At 43.2% G+C, this 16,542-nt stretch overlaps 1 protein-coding gene across 1 annotated transcript in view; it reads right to left on the bottom strand.

Moving 5' to 3' along the window:
• Nucleotides 1-1,210: 1,210 nt before the first annotated feature.
• The window catches only part of LOC125929093 (F-actin-monooxygenase MICAL2-like), a gene marked incomplete at its 5' end in the record, with an annotated part of 57,596 nt that continues 42,264 nt past the window's right edge, over nt 1,211-16,542 (bottom strand). Inside the window, 3 exons of the mRNA XM_049640019.1 lie at nt 1,211-2,016; nt 6,015-6,088; nt 9,389-9,488. Coding sequence (XP_049495976.1) covers nt 1,832-2,016; nt 6,015-6,088; nt 9,389-9,488 — 359 coding nt within the window. The remainder of the gene's footprint in view (nt 2,017-6,014; nt 6,089-9,388; nt 9,489-16,542) is intronic.

A 16,542-nucleotide genomic window follows, 5' to 3' on the forward strand; every position in this document is an offset into this window, starting at 1 on the left:
CTTATATGGTAAATAGCTTATATACCGATACACCCTAGTGCCAATAGACCTTCTCCAAGTTATAATACAGGAAAATCAGAATTGTGAGGAAACTGTATTAGCAATTTCCACCAAATATATAAATAAATAAGAAGAGGTAAATAGCCATAAATGGCATAGTTTTGACAGCTAGATAGATGCCTGCACATATTCCCCAATAGAATTCAGGCACTAGAAGATTTGACTCTTTTTTTTAAAAAGGGGAAAGGAAGAAGAAGGAAGGAAAAAAGAATTACAACCTTCGGAATTTGGTCTGCCATGGAAAGGTTGCATTTTAATACCACCCAAAACATTGGCGCACTTGAGAAATCCAGTTACATTTCTGATTTCTGGCTTATCAGCTGGCCAGACTGGTGCACATAGACAGCATCTCACACAGCAGTGGTTCATGGTCAACATGAACTGAGGAGAGTTAGGTCTCAAGAGCCAACTGTTGCAAAGCACCTTTTGTTCAATGACACATTTACACACTTGCAGAAATGAGAGAGGCCAAACATATAACAAAGAGTTCCTCAGTCTGTCTCTTGTCAGCAACAGGCTGACTCTTCAAAGAATCTCATTGACTGTAAACAATCAAATACTTTATGACAACAGATCACTATTTAAAATCTTTTCTTTGGTTCCCATATGAACCATCAAAACGACCCAGGAATCTCCTGTCAGTGCACAAATTCCATCTCCTGGCTTTCTTTTCACATTGAAAATGTCACTTAAAAAAAAAAAAATCCATGACCCAGTTTGGGATTTGATCACTGCCTTTGGTAAATGGGGTCGCTGCACTCAGCTCTAGGGTGAAGTCAGAAGTGGTTTTGTCCTGGTCCTGTGGAGTTCCCAGGGAGTCCCTGGAGAGAGCGCTGGAGACACTTCTCTTTGGACCTGAGAAGGCTGTCACCGGGAAGCCTTCTTCACCTTGGATCACGAGTGTGTGTGTTTTCAGTGCCATTACCAACGGTTATAAAAATGCACTGGAAAACGATTCATTTTCGAGAAACACTTTTCACTGTGTTCCAGGGCCAGTAAGGAGAGGACTCTGAGAACAAAAGCTTTTCTAAGCCTGCAGTATTTGGTGAACACTGATAGTCTTGCCAGTATGAAGTTAAAGTTTGATTTCCTTCTCTCTCTCTTTTTTTTAAATGAAATTAAGGCTCAAATGTTGTATTAAACTCTCATTTCTTATGTATATTATATTAAGGCTTATAAATACAACTGGTAAATTAAATTCACCCTGGATTGAATTAACACCTGCTATATGAGTTATTTGCTTTATGTAATCAGTAATCTCAAGGTTTCTCCTCTTTCTCTGGAAACACAATTTTTAAATATTAACCTAATCTTTAAACTGTGGCTGCTTCTTTCTGACATTTGGAAACTGGTCATCCATGAAAAAAAAAAAAAAGGGCAAATATGGATATATTAATGAAAAGGCAGCTTTGTAAAAATCTTAAGATGTGTAACTCAATGAATTGGGGAGATAAATGATAAAAACAGCAGGAAAGTCGATCCCTGTGTCACTTTCCAGGGAAAACAATGCTGGTCATCTGCCAAGGTCACTTCCAATGTGAGACATGCCAAAGTGACTGCCAATTCCCTAACCATCTTTGTATATTCGTCATTATAATCTCTGGAAGGGTCTTGGGCAGCTGTACTCCATATGGGAGAATTTTAAGAAGAAATTGCAATAGGGCATCACTTAAGTTCCACGTATGGCAAATCCTGCCAAAGGAACCGTGAGTGAGTGAGGTGTGCCCGGCCTGATCCTCAGCCAGCATCCAGGGCCAGGGCCTTGGGCTGCTCACGTCCTACTCAGCTGACAGCCCCTGGAGAATATGAAGCTTTCAAAGTGCTGGTCTTCAGCCTTTTCTTTTATGCGCTGTTCCTCTAAGGAGTCCACGAGTCTGTCCCTTTGTTCAATTACTTGCATCATCTCGCTGAGTATTTCTTGCTCCTCGTTCAGATCGCTCTCATCTTTCTGGCTCTCTAAAAAACAAAAAAACGGCAAGCATTGGGCCTCAGGTAACATTCAGGCCGAGGGAGAGATCTTGGCACGGGCATTCTTGATTGTTTCGGACTTGTTCTGCCTTCTAATTTCCATGGAGAAAACAAGGAAATGAATTTAACACCAGGGAACTCTCTCGCAGCCACAGATTAGCAAGGAGGGTGCTTTGTGCTGCAGTCAGCTCAGTTTTCATCTTGAGAGTATATACAAAGCAAACAGGGGGAAATCCCTTTGTAAGGAAAAGAATATCAGCCAGGCCCCACAGAGTTCTCCAGCCTCCCCTCCCCTGCAAGAAAAAAAAGAAACCAACGGAACAACAAGAAGGCTGTTTTCCCTAAACATGTCTGAACTACAACAAAGGAATCTATGAGAAAAGTTTCTAAACAAACCATCTGCATCAGGGGCTAGGACTTCAAAGATGAGGATCCTTTTTTTCTTTTTCTTTTTTTTTTTTTTTTTTTGTAGTTAATGACAAATTGCAGCCCTTTGAGGAGAGACCAGGCAGAAGCAAAATAAGGCTCTGGTTGGCCAATGGGATGGTGTCTCCAGACTGTGAACATGTTTTCTCTTTTGTCTTAAGAGTACAAGAACTTCTTCCTAATTGGCCTGACACATTCCATTGCCCCGGGGGACATAAGATTGCTACAAAAGGAAGGGAAGGGATAAGAAACAGGTAGTAATGATTTTCTGACAATCAAAATAGATTTTAAGGCAGATTTAAGTCTTGTCAACCAGATTGTTGCCTTGGGAGACGACTTTATAAATACCTGAGCCCGTTCCCTTTAACATGCCAGGGACTAGGTGGTGAGCCTGATCCTGGAGCAAAGAAGGGCCACTGTTTCTCACATGAGTCTTAGTTCAGAGGATGTGGTCAGGAAGAAGGCATATATGACAAAAGGGAAATAGAGAAACACCATTCCCTCGGTACTTCATGTTTTATGGGCAAGAGACGATTAGAAGCAGAGGGTTAGCTCTAGCCTCTCTGTTCTGGGCCAGGAAACATCATACCATTTAATGGGAACACCAGGGGCTCAAGGATTCTTACCCAGCCCCTTGTTTGGAATTCTGGGAAGAAGCCAGCTGGAAGGGTGCCTTCTGCATAAACATAGGGCAGTATATGGTGGCTGGGCAGAGAAGGGTCTGAGTGTGGCTCCCCAGATCTCAATCTGCTGTGTGTGGCAGCCATGGGGCTTAAGAGTGCCCACCAGCCCTAGAGCTACCAAAGGTAGCTGGCCAGTGAGCCTCCCAGAGGGCTCCCCCGCGATGAGGAGTGACGTGGTCCCACGGTGGAGTCTGTCTGGACAAGCTGAATGGAGGATGTGCTGAGGTGTGCCTGAGAAAGCCAGGGACTGCCACCAGGCTCCAGGCATGCTGAGGAGTGGCCAGGCTATGGACGATGCCAGCCATACACCTCAGCTTGCAAATGCCAGCAGAGAGAGTGGCAGCCGGATGATGGGACACAGCTGGGTGGGGACTCAGTGAATCAGAGCAACCAACCCAGATACCTACTGCTGCGGAGTCACAAAACCTGCCTCTCCCTACTACCCGTCCTCAGGGAGGAAAGCAGAAGGAAAAGCTGGCCATCTCCAAGGCTGAACATTTTCATCCCAAAGAGACTAAGCATTTCTACAGGGATTGTTAAACTTATTGCATCAGACCGAGTCTACTAGAGAGGGATAAATAAAGTTCTTTTTTCTTTTTTTTTTCCCTCTCTTGCTAACTAGTGGGCTAGAGCTTTTATGGAAGATCGGCTAAGGGGAATGAAGAAATGTATGATCCTCACTCCTTAGTAAAACTTAAAAAAAAAAAAAAAGGTTCAAAGGTGGCTAATGGGGACTGTTGGTGGTTTTTATTTTACCATCCAGAAACAGAGCAAACTGAAATTTTTATTTGATGTATAAATCAGATATTATGCTCTATGGTTTTTTCTTTTTAATTAATTTATTTTTTAATGAACTTATTTAAATCCAGGTTAGTGTAGTATTGGTTTCAGAAGTAGAATATAGTGATTCGTCACTTACATATAATACCCAGTGCTCATCCCAACAGGTGCCCTCCTTAATGCCCATCACCCATTTAGCCCATCCCCCCGACCTCCCCTCCAGCAACTCTCAGTTTGTTCTCTGTATTTAAGAGTCTCTTATGGTTTTTATCTGTTTTTATCTTATTTTGCCTTCCCTTCCCCTATGTTCATCTGTTGCGTTTCTTAAATTCCACCTATTAGTGAAATCATATGATTTCTGTCTTTCTCTGACTGACCTATTTTGCTTAGCATAAATAATACACTCCAGTTCCATCCACGTTGTTGGGCTAGATGGGTGATGGGCATTAAGGAGGGCACTTGCTGGGATGAGCACTGGGTATTATATGTAAGTGACGAATCACCACATTCTACTCCTGAACTATTTTTACACTATATGTTAACTAACTTGGATTTAAATAAAATTAAAAAAAAAAACAACAACCAAAACCCTGCTATACTTAGTACTTCTTGTTCCCCAGTCCCTGGTCCAGAGCAGTTTTCCTCCTGTGCAAACCTGATGCCGCACTCTCTCAACCCCTCTCTCTTTCTTTCCCTTTGTCTCTCCATGGAAAGGGTTCCCTCTCTTCTGTGGCACTGCTGTTTCTCTCTCCCCAAGTTCATGTCCATGCACCTTGTACCTGGCACGCTGTCTCCCTCCAATCATGGAGATCCTTCTGACACTCCATAGATCAATTTCCTGGTTGTTCCAAATCATCTGACCTCAACATAGCTGTGTTTGAGGGAGGAAGAAAACCCAGAGCACCCTGACTTCTCACCCATCTTATTCCTACTCCTTCTATGATCTGTTAATCTGGGTATATTCCAGTGTCATTGCTCCTTATTTGATAATCAACACAGAAAAATAAAACATTCCTCCCTCAATGTTGGCTTGTCATCAACGGACTCATGCGAGCCCTCTGACAAATAAAAATGACTTTTATCTGTTCTATACAGTGCAGCCCTAGAAAGATTTTGCTAGAAATAGAATTTTTTGTTGCTATAAAGAAAGTCCACAAATCATTACTATGTGGGAAGGAATAGGAGACCCTCTTTGGTAGTCTGTGCCTGAATCTTAGTCCTCTCACTACTTAACCTCGAACATACTTTTTAAGTTCCGAGACTCAGTTTTCTAAACTGTAAAATGGGGATAAAATGCCTAAGTAAAAACAATCATAAAGATGACGTCTAATATTTGTCAGGTGCTTGCCCTGTACCAGGCAACCCCATAGGTAAGCATGTTTGGTCCATGAGGTGTAAAGAAATTGTTGAACTTGTCCTTTTAGACCTAGGCCTAAGTGTAGGAAAGCCATGCGTGGATCTGGTCCCATGAACACACAGCCACAAAACGGTGTCTTACTGGGCTGGAACCAATGAATGCATAAATCAGTATAACATGTGAATTGAATTTATGTCAGCTTTCCCTCCTTTATGGTGGAAATTATTTTCTCATTTGTGTTGACCTGGTCCGGCCTGTGCTGGGAAGGGTGTTTCCTGTACATCTATGGTGCCTGGCAGAACTAGGCCCGCCTTCCTTGGTGTTCCCAAAGCATCTCTGTCCTGGCCTTCATCTCATTGTACTACAAACACCAGTTTGCATGTTGGCCTCCCTGGTGAGACCACAAGGCAGGGGTGCTCTTCTTCTATTGCCAGGGCCCCCCTAGACTCTCAGCAAATACTCCTTAACTGAATAAATGGGAAAGCGAATGAGTGATTTTGCTCTGTTAGCTCATGGGATGGAGTAAACTGCTGCCCTCATAGCCCAGGTGAACAAAGCCAGAAGCGACTTGCTGGGCGGGTGGTGAGTTTCCACCCGTCCAGCCTCCCGTTCTGCCTCCAGGCTGCTTGCACAAGACAGGAAGAGCATCCCACTCTGGGATTTGCAGGGTGCTCTGTGCAAGTGCCTCTCGGGGGAAAAATGTCTTTAACAAGGGCCCCCAAACATGTCATCGTACTCACCCTCCTTGAGCATTTTTTCTCTTAATGTCTGTTCCAGTCTGCTTTGATGATCTTCCAGTTCTAATTCTTGGGCCCTGGAGATGAGAAAATGTTCAGACCTTGTAAAAACTGACGATCTGCCTAGAAACAGAAGCTTACTGACTACAGCTACTGCCTTTTTTTTTTTTTTTTTCTCATTAAAACTGAGGTCTTGGAATATCTCTAAACGGAAAGTTCTGCTACTGCTGGGGTCACTGAAGGAGCCCAGAAGGACTGCTGGGATATGCTGAACTGGAAAGACCATGGAGCCGCTGAAGGTTGTGATGTGATCTCAGTGGGTGTTTGGAAGGCCACTCAGGCCGCCCTTTGGGGATGCATCATCAAGAAACGACTAGTATAATCCAGGAGAGAAGCAATGACAATCTGAAAATCTTTTCTCTTTTAGGGGCAAAGGGACTTCAAGTATCACCTCTAACAACTCCCAAATCCCTGATTGTGATAAAGAGCAAAACAAGGAAGAGGAGGCAGGAGAGAGCCATTGTGTCCATGTGGAGGCAATAAAATTCAGACGCTGTCCATCTGGTTGTAGGAGATGTGGAAAGAGGGATCAGGGATGCTTGGGGTCTCTGTGTTTCCACCAATAGGAGCAGCAAAGTCAAGAAGAGAAGTTAGTTCTTGGTAAAGGTCAGTTTGGAACTTCTCAACCTTTCAACGCCTGGGGCTATTCCATGTGTATCCCTCGTGTATGCAAGGCACCCACATGCTAGGCCATGTGTAATGTGGAGGTTCCCCAGAGCTTTGGGAACCCAACTCTGGAGTTCTCAGGAGAATGAGGACCACAAACAGAGGTCACAGGGATCAGAGAGGGTGGGTGAAGTCATGTGATCCCTCAGAGGAAGACTACAGAGAAAGAAAAATTTGAAGACAACGAGGTTGGAAATGCCCACATTTGGAAGTCAAACAAAACAGATGTCACCAGGGAGGAAGCAATCAAAACTTTGAGAAGCAATTAAAACAAGAAATTCAGCATCACAGAAACCAGGAGGAGAAAGTTTTGAGAGAGAAGAGAGAGGTCGAGGGGATTCATTGCTACAGAGACATTGAAGAGGGTGAGGGCTGAGAATAGGCCCCTGGGTTTGACATCATGGGGCCTTCACTTGCACCCTACCCACGGCGTGCATGGGTATCTGCTACACTTTGCTATGCCCTGTCGTTGCTGCCTTTATTTTTACTACTACTTGGGTCAAGGTCCCTGCCATGTTCAATATTCTGCCTTTTGTTATTGACCCTGAACTTCTCTTGGCCCGCTCTGATAGCCAATGGAAGTGTACCACTCAAGCCTTCCTTTAAGAGAGAACTTTCTGGGCAGAATACAGCAAGCTGACTGCTGAGGCAGAATCCACTCAGTGTCATGTTGTGGCCACACTGTCCCCAGGCAGCTCCCAGCCAATGTCAGAGCACAGCGGTGGTACTGGAGTTGGACTCCTCTGATGGCATCTCAGCTCTGGTTCTCCCTGTGGCCTGGCTAAGATGTTCTCAGGGCTACAGGGCCATCTCAGGTTCCTCTGTTCAATTCCCTTTCCTCCCCTTCTCCTTTCACAGGTATCAGGACCAAAGAGGGTCTGTAGACTTGCCTCTTACTCCCCCTCCTATTTCCCTTTATCCCAGTACATTTCTTGGACTTCCAATCTTGTCTTGGTATCTGCTTTCCCAAAGCACCCAAGTCAGTTACCCAAGATGGTTCTCTCTGTTCAACCAGGTCTTTTCTTTAAACTAAAACCTATCCTTTAGCAGCTTAAACCATTCCTGCTTTTGTCTAGCTCACCTGCCTGAGCTTCCCTCTGGCCTCTTTTGGAGCCGAAGGTTCCCCCTGGCAGCAGACTAACTAGGGAAGCTGGTCACTAAGCAGTAACAGCAGCCGTCATTGACTTTCAGACTCTCACAGGTAGAGCCCATGCACCGAATGCTCCTTCTACAAACTTCCATGGAGCTTTTGCCATGTTTTCTTATTGCTAGCATGCTATGTGTTAGCACGTCTTTCTCCCCTAAAATCATGAGATCCTCGAAAATAGGGACTGTGGTGTCACTCATTTTTATTTCCATATTACCCAGCAGTTCCTGGCACACAGAATGTGTTGGATACATTTTTGTTGAATGAACTTTGTACTTCAGATCTGGTCTACAGGCAGACGGTATGATTGGGGAAAAAAGGCTTTGCAGTCAGGCGGGCATGGATAAGTGTTGCTCTGAGTCTCAGCATGTGTATCAACTTAAAAAATAGTGACAGAAAAAATAGTTACTAAGGAGGATGCTTTCTTCCCGGACTTTCCTTCCATGTCCCTGAAGCTCAATGAGTAGAACTCTTAGTCTCCTTCCCCAGTCTCCACTCCTACTCACTCTCAACCTGGGAGAGGTAAATCTGGGAAGAGACTAGGTGAACTTAGCTCACACCCTTTTTCTCCTGGGACTAGCCTGCCTGCAGCAGACCTGTGTTCTTGATTACTCTGAGCCTTGCCATAGGTCTATGGCAAGATTTCCCAATCTTGATGCTATGGGCATTTTACTTCAATAGTTGGTGGGGGGAGACAGGGCATCCTGTGCATTGTGGGATGTTAAGTACCACTCTTGGCCTCTACTCACTAGACACAGGTAACACCTCCTAGGTATGGCAACCAAAAATGCCTCCAGACATTGTTGAATATCCTCGGGGGGGGGGGGGAAAATTGCTCCAGTTGAGATACATTGGTCTAGGGTAAAAGTCTTGCCCCCAAGAAGCAAGTGGGTCCATTACTTTCTGTAACTACATAGATGAGTATGTCTAATTCTGGGGTCTGGTTAGTGCAGTGGGTTGAATGGTTACCCCCAAAAGATATGTCCACACGCTGAGTGACCTTCAACTCTTTCAGAGTACGATGACATCCACCTCTACTTTCTGGTTCTCCCACCAGGCTGCTCTCTTATTCAGAGAGGACAGCCAGGGAGGTCTCAGTCCTTGTATGTTAAAGCCACAAGGAAGTGGCCAGGCAGATCTCCCCAGCCTCTTCCCAGACATAAGCTTCCCTATTGCAGGTGTGTGACTGCAGGTGGCCCCCCTCCCCCACTGGTCTCGGGGACAAGGATGGATTGAAAATACCTTATCCAAATGCCCTCTAGCTCCAGACCCATCACTTGAGGTCTGTTTTAGCCATAGGACTCCACAGAGGGAACAGACAACTGAAGATTCTCTGCACTAATGCCAGCATGATATGCAAGGCACCAAATATCAATTTGCCTCAATCACGATTCTGTATGCACAAGGAGAAAAATTCCTGGGACTTCAACCTGGGAGGGTGAGCCACCCCACTCCCACCCCCTTTGCTTTTAGGACTCGCTGTTATCTGTGTTGCCTTACTTACATGATCAGTAGCTCCGACTCATATCGCATTAATTTATTCTTCTCCAGAACCAGCTTAAACCATTCCTGCAAAAGCTGTGCTTCATCTTGTGTGCCTGAATCTGCTTAAGAAATCAGCGGCAAATGGGTTAGATTGGCATTTTTCTCCCCATGATCAACCTGCTTAGAAGCTACTTTGGTGGGCCATGTTTGTAGCAGAAAAAGTCTCAACAGGCAGCAGCCCCCCTGATGGCCTGTTGATGCCTCAGGTTGCAGGCGTGAAAAATAAAACCCACCTGTGCATGCTCTGGGGGCCGTCCTCTTGGACATTTAGGGCATGAATACTTCAGCTCCAAGGTTCATATAATCTCGATAATGTCCTGCCATAAATGAAACTTCTCCTGTCTACTGGTAAAACTTCTGTATGTTTTAACAAAAATTGTTTTAATATTTATTTCTTTTTGAGCAGGGGAGGGGCAAAGAGAGAGAGGACCCAGAATCTGAAGCAGGCTCCAGGCTCTGAGCTGTCAGTACAGGGCCTGACGCAGGGCTCGAACTCACAGACCATGAGATCATGACCTGAGCTGAAGGTGGACGCTTAACCTACTAAGCCACCCAGGTGCCCCAAACTTCTGTATGTTGATGCATCAAAATCTCCACCAAAGAAAACCCTAGTAACTCTGCTGGTTACTGTCTCTTCCTCCTTCTCCTTCCCCAAATCCAATGATTACTGGGTGCTCAGGTGAGGTGTGGCTCCCTTCATGGGGCAGAGAAGCTCACACCACATTTAATTATAGAGGAGTGGTGACTGGCATCTTAATTTTTTACACAAAGAAAAGCCAAATGATGGGGAAAAAAGTTACTAGTTTTGAGTCTCACTGGGAAAGTTCTATTCATATCTTCTTATAACTTAGGTTATGACCTTTATTCTATTTTTTTAAATGTCGATTTTAGAGAGAGAGAGAGGGAGAGAGAGAGGGGGGGAGGGAGGGAGAGAGAATGAGTAGGGGAGGGGCAGAGAGGAAGGAGAAACAGAATCTGAAGCAGGATCCAGGCTCTGAGCTGTCAGCACAGAGCCCGATGTGGGGCTCGAACCTACGAACCGCGAGATCATGACCTGAGCCAAAGTCGGTCGCTTAACCAACTGAGCCACCCAGGCACCCCTAGATTATGACCTTTATTAAACATAAGAATTACCATGAGAAAAACTGATGCTGCTTTTGGATGCACAATGTTAGATGTCAAATGTTTACATAATAAAATGCTAAAAATCTAAGCATATTTGAGAAGCAGGAACATGGAGATGGTTTTTTAGTATTTCACCCTGAAATGAGAACACAGGCTGTATTGTGGCTCATGGCCATTCTAGAAGGATTTATACTGGAATATCCCATCGGCAGAGGGGAAAATAGTGCAGACAAAACATACGTGTGACCTTGAGCCTTTGCTTCTTAATTGGTTAAAATGAACAATAAGACACACAAGGAGGGGCGCCTGGGTGGCTCAATCGGTTCAGCGTCCAACTTTGGCTCAAGTCATGATCTCCCGATTTGTGGGCTCGAGCCCTGTGTCAGGCTCTGTGCTGACTGCTCAGAGCCTGGAGCCTGCTTCGGAGTCTGTGTGTGTGTGTCTCTCTCTCTCTCCCTCTCTCTCTCAAGAATAAACATTTAAAAAAATATTTTAAAAAGACACACAAATAATAGAGTAGTGAGAAGCTACTATTTATTATGCCATATTATGACTGATGATTACATGCCAGTCAGTGGGCTCTGTGCATTATATGGGACATCTCATTTATTTTTTTATTTTTTTAATGTTTTTTAATTTATTTTTGAGAGAAAGACAGAAAGGAAGCAGAGGAGGGGCAGAGAGAGAGAGAGAGAGAGAGAGAGAGAGGAGACACAGAATCCAAAGCAGGCTCCAGGCTCTGAGCTGTCAGCACGGCGCCCAACGTGGGGCTCAAACCCACAAACTGCGAGATCACGACCTGAGCTGAAGCCAGGTACCCAACTGACTGAGCCACCCAGGAACCTCAATATATGGGACATCTCATTTAAACCTCATAAGAAACTCACCAGTAGATTCTTTTATAATCACTGCTTGATAGCTGGAGAAAACAGAGGTCTAAAAGCTCAATTTTCCCAAGCTCACAGTTATTAAGTGGCAGAACCAGGGCTTGAGCCCTAGTGAGCTTTGTCCTGAGCTTTTCACTTCTTTGTATCACTCCCCACTCCCCCTCACTCCTTCCCTCCTTCTCATAGGCTTGTAGGGCAAGTAACACGCCTGACACGTTGCCCTGCTTGTAACAAGTCATTCATAAAAATGAGTTCCCTTTCCTCCCTTAAGAAGAAGGTGGTCTTCTTAACCACCTTTTTGTTGATATGGACATTTGGGTCCGGAGAGATTCATGTGTAATGCACCAAATTACACAATTTAGGGGAAATTGGTACCACAAGGCATATCTGGACTTCTGATGAATGCATCCATTTGTCCCTTCATGCATAAATTCATTTGCTCATCCAATAACACCTACTTATTGAATAGGTATTGGGTAGTGCTTTGGGTAATGGGGATACAGTGACAGATAATGCTACATGTGATGATAAATTTGGAGATAGTAAAGCATAAGGCCTGCCATCTCTCTTTATTATTTTTTCTAGAGAATCTTCTGGAGCAGATGGATTTAAAGAGCCAGAATAAAATAGAACATTAGAAAACTCTTAACCACAACTAAGCAGCATAAAAGCACTCTGGGAATATAGAGAGGGGAGGGTTTTCCCAGTCAGGATGTGAGGTTGGCTTTCCAAGAAGTGTGGTGCTTGAACTGGGGTGTTGAAGAATGGATAACACTTGGAGAGGAACTAATGAGGATGGGAGAGGACATTTCCAAGAAGACACAATGTCAGCAAAGACAAGGGGATGGAACAGAAAGTGGTAGAGACAGAGATCAGGCAGGACTAAAGGGGCATGGTGGGGCGGAGGGTGAGGTCTGGGAGTGTATGAGGATCTTGTCCTAGAGGTCCCTGAACGTCATGCTAAGACTCTTGTACTTTATGCTGTAGAACACAAAAGGACACTAAAAGTGGTTGAGTAGGATGATCTAAGTGAAGTTTTAATCAGGAAGGATTAAAAGGGGGGGGGGAGAGAAATAGCCAAACGTTATTCTTCCTTAGGTTTCTTGGATGACAGGCAACTGGGACCTTGCAGTTCAGTGGGGAAGGCCAACACCGCACAGCCAAATAGAAGATAATGTGCCCCTTGCTATGGCCACACAGACAGGAATGAAAGAATAAGGTATATAGACCAGAGATCATCTATAGCATAAAAGTTACTTTACACTTGGGATCAAACTTCCACTCTTGCACCTCCTACCATGTGGGCTAAGAACACATACTGTAGCCTCCCTGAGCCTCAGTCTCCTCATCTGTTATGAAGATACAGTGGGATTGACTGTGTACACAATAGACCTTAACCCAGCCCTGGTACGCAGTTTAAGTTCAATAAATGGTAATGGTCATTATTCAAATCATATGACATAAGCGATGAAAGAACCTTCACGGGTAATCTGTTCCGGGGATTCCCTCTACCTTCTTCCCTCTCCAGCCTCTGTGATAACTCTCCATGTGATGGTGGAAATCCCTGCGGGGCTCTGTACTCCAAGTATAGAAAACTTCTTTCCATTGGCCTTTGATGGGCTGGCCGCCAGCTGCCAAGTCCAGTTTTGCCTCCATGGGAAAACAGAGAACACTTAACACTCAGAAGGCATTCAGAGTGTTCTTTTGTCAGAGTCAACACCCCTAGGTCATTTGTCATTGTGTCACAAGAGGGCTGCCCACCTCCACTTGCCCTCTGTTGTTCCAGGATGCAACCTGAAGACAGTCCAGAATCAAACAAAATACCAACAGTTCAGAGGGGAGAGATCTTCTTGCACCTTTGTCTGAGCCCTGGGGTTGCTGAGGTCTTTTGGCAGCTGTGTCTTCACCGGGCTCTTCCTACCTTGCAAACGAGCGTGGCCTTTCCACACGAGTGTTGGTGAAGTCTGACGACTTCATGCTCTGTTTGTGCAACTCAGCCTTTCCTTAACCTAAGACTGTATATGTATCTTGTTAATTATCATCTTGTTTATTTTGTTCCATCATGGGGAAATCTTTTGAATATTTCCTCCAGCGACACAGTTCTAGCTTTGGGGTTTCTGCAGTATTGATAAATGGGCATCCTGGACCTTTATGCAATATTGAAAACCAAAATGTCAGATGGGACTGGACCAAGAACAGAGCCATCTGGCCCATCATTAGGGACCCTGCTCAGGCTTTGGGTGAGGCTGTTCTACAGACTCTAAATGCACTCTATCACCCAGCACACATTTCTATATTTTGTCCATGAGGCTGTTACAGGAAGCCTCGGTAAAATAATTTCCTGAAATCAAGCTTCACAACGTCTGCCGTGTCCACTGGCACTACAAACCTCACAGCTCCACCCAGAAAAGGAAATGACATTTGTTGTTCACAGCTTCTCAGTAAACACCAGTGGCTTCTCATAATCACTAAGTTTCTTTCTAAATATTCACAGTTTCTTTAATAATCCTTCCTAGAATCTTGACAAGGATCAGAATTCCTCTTTCTTTCCCGTGTGAAGTGAAACACAGAAAATAGACTGGCCTTTAGTCTTTGGTTCTGGAATTCGCCATGAGTTTTCAAAGACTGAGGTTATATCTAGCCATGTTGAAATAACTGGTTAATTTGGTTCATTCAACAAATTCTGGTTGAGGAACGCCACACCCAACAAGACTAGTATACGTGCCATCGTTCTCCGTGAAAGAAACCTAAATTCATTGCTCTCTCATTTTTCTCACCTAGATTTCTCTTTCAGATTCAACTCCCTCTTCTAGATGTGTTTAACATTTCTAGATGGAGGACTATTTTCCTTGATAAAGAAAACATAAATGCTGAGAGTTGGAAAAGAGTTGTCTTTTTTCATCCTGTAACATTACACCATCTGCCTGGGTCTCTCCTTTCCTTGTTCTCAATCCAAAAGAAACAGCTTTAAAGGCACTATTTTGCTGTCTTTAGAGTATTCTTTTTTTTTTTTCAGAGTGAGCCTCTTTGCTGCATGATACCCACTTTAATCCTACATTACATGCCCCCTTTTAATCTCTCTTATGTGCCCTTCTAAAATGTGGTCCATGAGAGAGTAACCTGTGCAGCCACACTGACTTCTATTGGCACAATACTCAATAAACATGAGTTGAATGGAATCATTCCATTCAATTTCCTTTCTTTCAATGGAATAATTTACAACAATTTTTTTTTTTTAGAATCTGCCTTTCCTCAAGAGTCAAAATCACTTTGGAAGATCTTTGAACATACTGTAATTGACCCATTTTCCTGTTGATTGCTGTCTAAGTCCCTCTCCATGTTTTGCTCTGGAATACACACTGACGAATAAAATTCCTTAGTATGGTATGCAAATGGTCAGTTTCACAGAAAACAGAAAGCCAAAGCATTTTCCAAAGAGCTATGACTGTTTACACTCCCACTAACATTGAATAAAAAGTACCCCTTGTTTCTTAACCTTGCCACATACTTAGTATTATCAAGTTTTATAAATTTTGGTAATTTAATAGTTTGAAAGAGTTTCTCATTGTATTTGCATTTTCCTGATTACTAATGAGCATGATATGTTTTTATTATTTGCCTATTTTTATAAAGGCAAACATTTGCTTGCCTATTTCTTATTGATTTTTAAGGGTTCTTCACATATTCTGGAATACTGATTCTTTTTTGGTTATATTTGTTGCAAATGTATTTTCTGAATTAGTGGCTTATCTTTTCCCTTATAGTGTCTACAGACTACCAGCTTGAGGTCAAAAAGATTCTTCTTAACTTTTCAAGTTTCATTTTTCATATTAAAATCTTTGGGGGCACCTGGGTGGCTCAGTCGGCTCAGGTCACTATCTCACAGTTTGTGGGTTCGAGCCCTGTGTCAGGCTCTGTGCTGACAGCTCAGAGCCTGGAGCCTGCTTCAGATTCTGTGTCTCCCTCTCTCTCTGCCCCTCCCCCACTTGCTCTGTCTCTCTCTCTCTCTCTCTCTCTCCAAAATAAACATTAAAAAATTAACTAAAATTAATTTTAAAAACTTTAATCTTTATGAAATTGGTTTGTTTGGATGATGTAAGGCTCAATTTAATTTTTTTCCTCTGTTGAAAATTACTTGTCTGAGAATCACTTATTTCCTATATATCTGCATGCTACTGTAGGCTTAAATCAGGTTTTTGTATATGTGAAATTATGTTTGAGTCTATTGGTCGTTTTCAGTGAAGGATTAAAATTGGCTCCATAAAGGTTGTATACATTTTTTGTTTGATTTACTCCTAGGTGCCATATGTTTTTATGCTAATGTAAGGGCATCTTTTTTCTTTCATTTTTTAATTGCTTTATGCTGAGATCTAGGAATGCAATTGCTTTTTCTATTTTAAGCTTATACCCAATCACTGTCATATAGGCTCTTCTTATTTTTAATAATTTATTTGTGCAATTTGGGGTGCTTTTCACATGGATGATTCTATCATCGAGAAACAACACAAATTTGTTTCTTCCTTTCCAAACCTTATGCCATTTTTTCCTTGTCTTACTGCACTGGCTAGGGTTCCCTGTACAATGTTGAATATAAGAGGTAATGGTAGGCCTTCTTCTGTTATTTCTGATTTTTAAAGAAATGCTACTAATATTTTACCATCCGACAGTGATATTTGCTGCAGCATCTTGGAAGATACTCTTCAAACTAAGAACATTCTATCCTGTTCTAATCCTTTTTTGTTGAAAGTTTTTGTCCCAAGTGTTGAATTTTGTCAAATGACATTTTCTTCTTATACTGAAAAGACCATATGGTTTCCCTCTTTCATTTCTTAATGTGGTGATTGTTAAATCACCCTTAGATTGCCAAATTTTAAAATTAATTGCATTGCATTAAATATTCATTATATTCTTTTATTTTTGGGGGAATCTGCTATATCTGTGGTTCTGTTTGCCCTTCTCATTCCTAATTTATTTATTTCTATCTTCTGTTTTATTTTATGTTTTCAAGAGCAAGTGGGGGGGGGGGGCAGAGGGAGAGGGAGAAGCCCAAGCAGGCTCTGCGTTGTCAGCACGGAGCCCAGTGTGGGGCTTGATGTCACCA

The sequence above is a fragment of the Panthera uncia genome, chromosome D1 (genome assembly GCF_023721935.1).
Source record: "Panthera uncia isolate 11264 chromosome D1, Puncia_PCG_1.0, whole genome shotgun sequence".
Lineage (NCBI taxonomy): Eukaryota > Metazoa > Chordata > Mammalia > Carnivora > Felidae > Panthera > Panthera uncia.